Source organism: Limulus polyphemus, unplaced genomic scaffold (genome assembly GCF_000517525.1).
Source record: "Limulus polyphemus unplaced genomic scaffold, Limulus_polyphemus-2.1.2 Scaffold852, whole genome shotgun sequence".
In the NCBI taxonomy this organism is placed as follows: Eukaryota; Metazoa; Arthropoda; class Merostomata; order Xiphosura; family Limulidae; genus Limulus; species Limulus polyphemus.
This window is the reverse complement of record NW_013666462.1, coordinates 291,647-300,107: the sequence shown is the minus strand read 5'-3', so window position 1 is coordinate 300,107 and position 8,461 is coordinate 291,647. Positions and strand designations below refer to the sequence as shown.

General features: G+C 30.9%; 1 protein-coding gene across 1 annotated transcript in view; it reads right to left on the bottom strand.

Moving 5' to 3' along the window:
• Nucleotides 1-6: 6 nt before the first annotated feature.
• LOC106460874 (cyclin-G-associated kinase-like) overlaps nt 7-8,461 on the bottom strand; it is a 42,299-nt gene continuing 33,844 nt past the window's right edge. Inside the window, exons 20-25 of the mRNA XM_013920629.2 lie at nt 7,085-7,606; nt 5,825-6,041; nt 5,068-5,358; nt 2,022-2,173; nt 880-1,053; nt 7-142 (exon numbers count right to left, since the gene is read on the bottom strand). Of these exons, the coding sequence (XP_013776083.1) occupies nt 53-142; nt 880-1,053; nt 2,022-2,173; nt 5,068-5,358; nt 5,825-6,041; nt 7,085-7,606 (1,446 nt within the window). The 3' untranslated portion in view covers nt 7-52. The remainder of the gene's footprint in view (nt 143-879; nt 1,054-2,021; nt 2,174-5,067; nt 5,359-5,824; nt 6,042-7,084; nt 7,607-8,461) is intronic.

Genomic DNA, 8,461 nt, shown 5'->3' with positions numbered 1-8,461 from the left:
TATTTCAAAAGTTCCAAAACAATTATTCTATCTGTCTGGACTAGAATGAACTTCATTGGGGCTGCTTCTCAAATTCACTCCATGCATCATTTAGCTCCACAAAGATGAGTTTAGCAAGTGATTCATTCTCTGTGCCTACTTGCTATAGTAGAAATAATGAAAAAATATAAAGACCAATTTTAGGGTCAAAACACCCATTTTATGTTTAGTAGAATGACTTATTCATAGTTGATTTGAATAACTATTTAATTCAACTAATAACTTACAATACAAAACAGGGTTGGAAAAAATTATTCTATACTTGTAATCTTAAAACATTAATCAATATACTCTCCTATTCAGTAATCTTACAACATTACTCACCATACTCTTCTAGTTTGTAAACTTAAAAGTATTACTCACTATGCTTTTTTTTATTTAATAATCTTAAAACTCTTCTAGTTTCTTCTTTCAACTAAATCTTTTCTTTTATGACAGCAGAAACTTTATTAAAATCTATGAGTAAAGAAAACCAAATGTTTGTATATGAATACATAATGAGAGGATTTCATTAGCAGAAACATAAGATTAAGACCATATGGTATTTTTTCAAGTAGGTATTAAATAGTTCTATATTTAAAATTAAACATTCTTTAACTTACCAGTAAATATTTTATTTCTTTTGAATGTACTAACCCATAAGTAATACAATGAATTTTTATAATTCTATTCTTTACTAGTTAACATAAAGAAATAATCATTTGACATTAATAGTGTTTAATAAGTTATACTTCATTTTAAGATATTGTTAGAGATAACTTAATTTCGGTTTTCCTAAGGAAAAAGAAATGTATTCTGTATCTTAATTTTTTTTTTTTGGAGATGAAACTAAGTTCTTACTTTATCTGGATGTACTGCTAAACATGCTTTATAATAAAACTTCTTCACATCTGCTGTTGTCAGTAGTTGGTACATTCCCACTTCCTGCCAGCGAGTACCTTCCCATAATACTGTGTGGAGTGAGCACAGAAGAGCCCGAATATTCCGTTCTTTTCTCTGTGTCCAGTCTAAAATCTTTTGAAGAACATAAACTCACATTTTTAGTAGTCTTACAAACCCATTATTTAATAAACAATTACAATTTTCAATAATTAATATTTCTGATGACAAGTGAGTCATGATACTTTAGCTTGGTTGAGTCATGACAATACCTGGAGTGAGTAATAACACTACATGGAGTGAGTCATGACATTCTGCCATGGGTGAGTTATGGCACTCTACCTGGAATGAATCATGACACTCTTACCTGGAATAAGTCATGATATTCTTCCTGAAATGAGTCATAACACTCTACCTACAGTGTGTCAAAGCAATCTATTTTGACTAAACCAGGAAGTGTTAAATTACAAGTTTTCTGAAGCTGTGGAGTAAACCATTTTATAAGCAATTTTTTTTTGTTCTAATTGAAATACAACTTTTTCTTATAAAGCATAGAAGATTGTATTAATAATTCATACCATAGTGCCAACCACTATTCTTTTTTTACTTAACCCAGGTGTCTAATAGTTTTATGGGTAACTATGCTATGTTTAATTAACTCTTTGAAGCCACTAGTAATATGTGACCCAAAGTTACATAATGGGCCATCTGTGCTGTGCCTTCCATGGGTATCAAAACCTGAATTTTAGCATTAAAAGCCACAGACTTATAGCTGTGCCAGTGGGGGGCAAGAAGACAAAATATCAGTTGAAAAGAAACTGTGTTTTTATCATTAAAAAACAAAGAATCAACCAAAGTTAACATTTTTTCAAGATGTAATAACTTAGAACTATATGATGTGGTTAGTATTAATTTACTTTTTAAATCTAAAAAAAAAGAGCTTGATCAGAATTTGACAAAATGTACAAAACAATTTTGATCATGAAGCCATAATAACTTATCAGACAAATCATTTTTTTTTTATAAAAAAAAACTTCAATGATATATAAAATTTATTAATAATCTCAATTAGCCTTATCTACTAAAAAAAACAAACTTCAAACCTTAAGTTTCTCAGGATCCATATCTTTAGCTAGAACCTCTCTTCTCATATCAGCTATTGTCTTTGGTCCAACATCTTTTCTGCCAAATCCTGAAAATCCTTGTGATCCTAATAGGTCCTCAAACTCATCTTCATTAACTAAAGGCTTTGGACCTGATTAAATAATAATGAAGAAAAAAAAAACGTATTAGCTCAATTTATTTCATTCAATATATAGCTTATTGTGTGAAAAAAACACATTCTGCAGTACAAAATAATCAAGGTTTTATATGGATGCTCACATACAAAATATTGTTATAGCTAAGGTTTAAATGCCAAAAGCTGGTTTTAGGCCTATTGTTTTTATAGCTGTAATAGCATCAATTTTAGTTAAAAAAACAATTTGATAACATAAAAAGAGCAAGAAAACTTAACAACACCACATTCCAACTAAATGAGAACCATTTCCACTGTATATCCTGAATCAAATTCAGAAACTACAAATACTATTTGTGATGAAAAAATTGATTGAAAAATAATATAAAGCCCCTTAACAATACTGGAAGAACAAACAAGTCCTTTAACATGTCACGAACCTTTAGGTTGTGGTGTATTGGATCAAAGAACAAACAAGACTCAAGTTCTACAACATGTTGTAAACCTATAAGTTGTGGTGTACTGGACCAAAGAACAAACAAGATTCAAGTCCTTTAACATGTTACAAACCTTTAGGTTGTGGTGTACTGGACCAAAAAACAAACAAGACTCAAGTCCTTTAACATGTGATGAACCTTTAGGTTGTGGTATACTAGATCAAAGAACAAACAAGACTCAAGTCCTTTAACCCTTTTGTGACGGACTTGGTATAAAATACACGAGTTCATATACACATTTATATCATAACTTTTAATGCAGTATGTTCACAAAATTTGGTAGACTTTTAGTAATGATTCTAAGTCTTTTGAACATAAAAAATCAGATTTTTTTAATGAAACATTTTAACTAAAGATTTGTTTATGAAAATATCGAGTCTGTTTCATTATTACTAGTCTGAGTGCGAAGTGATTTATATGTCATGATTAAAATCTATTCTTCATCCCAAAAATCTCAAGTATTATTTTTTGTAATCTCTAAAACCTCCTAAATACATTTCAAACATTTGTTTTCAGTAAAACTTTATATTTTGTCTGTTATTTTCTTTACCCTAACTATATGGGGGTCCATCAATTTGATCAACCTCATAACCACCATAAAAAAAATTAGAAATAAATATAAATTTTGCTTTTTTCATTCTAATATGACTATAAGTTATAATATGAAAACACAAACGTTTAGTCTAAATAGCTTCAATCTCATAACATTTATTTATTACTTTTATTATATTGATCTTTCAGCCTTGCCTCACTAATAATACAGAAGTTACAATGACAAGGTGCACGCGCACTCATGTTACCGTATCCAATAATATAAAACTGACCTTTAGTCTATACAAAGTGGCCTGTCTTGGCTGTGTTTTAGTAGACTAGTATTTTGTAAAATACAGTCACATTTCAATTATTATACACAATATATGTATATACATTATTACTATTTACAAATAAGTTCTAAAACTTATTTTTCTTAAAACATAGAACAGTAAATAAAGAAGTATAGCAAACAATTATCTCTTCTAGTTACGAATTTTGTACTCATCTGCTGCTTGCCGTAGGTTGCCAAGCCTTATCAAATATTGCACGTGAAGGATGTGAAAAGAAATAATTTTTTTTTAGGTTTATATATATATATATATATATATACACACACACATTTGAAATAACCAAAAATCATAAATTACTCTTATCAATATCTAGAATTCCACTATAATTTATCAAACTTAGTAACTAAGCTGTATTTGAGTCTAAAAAAAATATAAGAAATTTTGAGCTCACTAAAGTGTCAACTTACCCACTTCGAATCCAGAGTGAAAAGAAAGGATTTCCCATGCAAGTACTTTGCAAAGGCTCAGAGAACCACATGAGGGATATTCTGAGCTTTTGATTGGTTATTTACACATCATAGACAAAAGTAGGTTTACGTAACCGAGCGTTTCAAAAATTATAGAAACAGGTGGTCGGGGCCATTGTGTTTAATTTAGTACATGAAGCAATATCACAGCAAATAGAAAAGACAGGAGGTTCTTATTTTATATTCTAGCTTGTCAATATCAGTATTTTGAGTTCCTAATTTGTATGAAACTACAGACTTTGTATTTGGACATAACAAACATAAAATTTGAACCAATGCTGCATTCAACATAGTACATTACACACAAAAACGAGATTTAGGTGTGTTCTTTTAAATTAAAAATTTAAGTAATGTATAATACTAAAATCTGGATTATAATATACAATTTGATACCAAAATTATTGACATAAATCCATAAAATAGTAGTTCAATAACATTTTGAATGTAAGTCAACAAAAGCAATGACATGGCCTGTGACACGTGGTGGTAGGGTTAACATGTCACGAACCTGTAGGTTGTGATGTACTGGATCAAAGAACAAACAAGACTCAAGTCCTTTAACATGTCACAAACCTGTAAGTTGTGGTTCTCCACACTTAATATACATAGAAATGAACAAAACACACCTAAACTAAACGTTTCAGTTATTGTTCAGAATAAAGTAATACATAATGGACAATCAAGTAACAGTTATCCATATCACTGAGATGCATATCTTCTAGTCATTTATTGTGAAGTAATTTTCTTTAATAAAACTGTAAAAAATATTTTAACAAACCAGAAAGAGTTAAATAATATACAAATCAAAGAGCAAAAGAGGTAAAGACATGGTATTATATTGTCATAGAGATAAGCACATTGACTTACCTATTAGAGAAAGGGTTAAACTCTTAGTTTGAACAATGTTTTCCAATTTATACTTTACCTATTTAATATTCTTTTAGCTCTAATTAATATGAATAGTGAAAGTGATTTTCAAGTTTTATAAATTCTTAAAATAATTTGTTTCACAATGATTCAGCACCAATCATTTTTTTAATATGTTAAAAAAAGTTTTAAATTACCAAAACCCTTTTTTGCTCCCCTTTCGTCCCTTTCTCCAAACACGCTTGCAAAGTTGTTGCGGCTGTAATCAACTTTCTGTGAAGATGCAGCAGCTCCAGCACATGGCTTAGGCTGCTGGGAGCTCAACCCTGCTGTTTGTGTAAATGCACTGGGACCACTACTTCCATACGACTGGGGGTGTGACATATGTTGAGGACTGGCATTAGTAGAGAGGTTAGATGTAGTGGTCCATTGCTGCCAAGTGCCAAAGTTTTGTTGTGTGGCCTGTCCAAAAGTGGCTGTAAGATTCCCTAAATCAACAGATGTAAAATATTTGTATGAAAACAGTAAACTTAAGAGTACAGAGCATTAATAATAGATCACACTATCTATTTCTGAATGCAATCCATCTGCCTTGCAGCAAAGGTTATAGTTGATTTATAAAAGTGTTGAATTTTATAGTTTCTTATTTTAAACAAAAATTATAAGGTTTGTTTGTTCTTACTTCAGCAGAAAGCCCTACAATAGGGTATCTGCGCTCTGTTTACGATGGCAAATCAAATCCCAGATTTCACCTTTGTAAGTCCGTAAACTTACTACTGACCCACGATGGGACATTAAGGTTTAATATAATTAAAACCCACCTGACAAGAAGATTACAAGTAATAACTACAAAATGACGATTATCCCTGCACTTTAATTTTTTTTTTCTACTTAATGAATGAAAGTTAACTTCCTTAGTATTAAAAAAAAGGAGAAAAGTTTGTATGTGTTTACCAAGATCAGCAAAAGGATCAGTAGTTTCTTTTAGTGCTTCAAGATTGGGAGTAGAAGCATTTCGTGGCATAGTGACGTTTGGGGGACGCTGACTCGTAGGTACTGCTGGACTGGGTGGTGTAAAAACAGAGTCCCAGCTGCCCAGAAGAGAGGCATCCTGACCTTCGGAGGGCCGAAGATTACATGCTGAAGCACTAGTTGAAATACTAGGTTTATGCTGTTCAGGTCAATAGAAAGACATAAGTAGACAAAGAATTATTATAATGTTTTTTTCAAACCATAAACCAAATGAAATATTTTAATCATCCTGGCCTTAAAGGTGCACCTCAAGTGCAGAGCAGTCTAAGAAAAGTAAAAAAAAACAATAACAAAATAGTATAAAAGAACTTAATTAAGAAAGCCATTAAAAATATATTATTAAATAGTTGTTTAAAATGCTACCCAACTTCCTCTTCCATTAGCTAGTGGAAGAGGCTAACAACAGAGCTACCTGCATGGCTACTTACTTATATAAAATCCCCACCACCACCTATTTCCTTGAAATCCATATAGAAAGTGATGGTATTATAAGCATTAAACAAATCATAATGAGATATCTTCTTAAGTGGAGTTACTGATATCAAGCCTATCTCAACTGAAAGTGAAAATAATTTTTCCTAAGGTCAGTTTGAACTGGAAAAACCAGCTGAAAACTTGCCACTTTAGGCTTCACAACTTCAAGTGATAGAGTATTCAGAATGCTTTTACCTAAACATCTAAAAATACAAGCTACAAATGTCTTGTCTCAGAGTTATTTATCACATAATAAGACTGCTAAAAGCCAGTGATAGGGTTAGAAAGCAAGAAATAGAGTATCGTCTTGTTAATACGAGAATGTAAAACTACACGTTTTATTCTTTATTTTTATATTTATGATGTAATTTAACATTACTTATCTTAAAAAATTGCAATTGTAATTCTGTATTTCTGTTTTTAAGCTACGGACTTAATTTCAAATTTTCTGTTTAATGAACATATTTACATGGAAAAAAATATTACAAGTTAATTACACAAATTCAAAAATACAATTACAGCAACTTTTTCAAACTGATTTATTGAATCTAATTGTTAACTGATGATGACCCAACACTACTGGTCAAAACACTGTAATCCTTAAAATCAGAATTTCCCTGATGTAAAAGTTGTTGTTACTGTATTTTTGAGTTAATCAGTCAGTAGTTTCCTCACTAAACATTAATTGCACACATTTAAAATACAAACCAAGGGCAAGCTTCCCACACTGCCACTATTGAAATCATTACTTCTTTCAGTGTTACTAGCGAAAGGGTCAAATAAATCAGCAGAAGGCCCTTTTGAATTCTTTAGTGCAGCACCTGCGCTGTCTGCATTGAACACAACAAAAGGATCAGACGTTGTACTCTGGTCAGTATCCGGTGGAGGACCCTTTACAGATCCACTTTTAAATGGATCAAATAAATCATCAAATCCAGAGCCTGAACTAGATGTTGTGATTAAAGGAACATCTGGATTGTTTAATAAATCAAAATTGGTCAGCTGAGGTTTATTTTCTCCAACTGAAATGTCTAAAAGATTGAAAGATGGTCCATTCTGCTCTTCTGATGCTCCTATACCTAAATCTGTATCTATTACAGATGAACTTGATCCAAGGTTTAGAAGATCAACATCTTCAGGTGATGGTCTTTTTAAATCTTTCAATGTTTCTTCCTCCCTCCCACTGGGAGGGGGAGTGGATGGGGTAAGCGTATGGTCACTCATTTCATCCTATAGCAAAACATAACACAAAGATAAAAACATTGGTAATTTTGATAAATTGAAACAGGAAATGTTACCCACAAAAAATTCCATAACAAAATACCCAACTCTTTAATTACAAATATCTTTTTTATTTCCCTTTTATTAGTATACGCATTAGCTTCATTAGAAACATATTCAGTTACTAAAGGTTAAACAGTGACCTTAGTGATGTCTAGACACGAATACAACAGCCTAACATAATAAAAGATATTTTTAATTTCTAAAAATACCAGATTCTGCAGATGGCATCAGTTTGTAATGAACAGAGCAGAGTGCAAATATTACAACAATACAAGAACTTTATGTAGAATAAATTCTACATTCTGGTTCATATTAAAGAAATTATTATCATCTGTGTCTTAACTCAAAAACAAATTAACAGACTTGTTCCTATCATTACTTACACTTACTTGTTTAGTTGAGAAATAAAAGGATTAATACAAAATATTATTTATTAGTTAGAAAGCCATATAAATTATAGAAGTTTTAGGACATTTTATTCTAGTGTCTGATATACATTTTATGTTCTAAAATGCATATTTGAAAGCTACATGAATTATTTTGTTGAAGACAACATGGTATAAATAAAGGTGTCTTATCGAAATCTGTTCTTCAGTACAAATAGGCCTATGTCAAAGTAAGTGCTAAATGTCTTGCTTTTTATGTATAGTTATATATATATTCAACAAATGTAGCTAAATTGTAAACGTTAAAGACTTATTGGGTTTGAAAAGAAAACTTAAATGAAAAAAATTAAATACAAAACGTTTTCATGATCACTCCTTGAGGAATGTATACAATCGGATGTCACGTGATTTAACC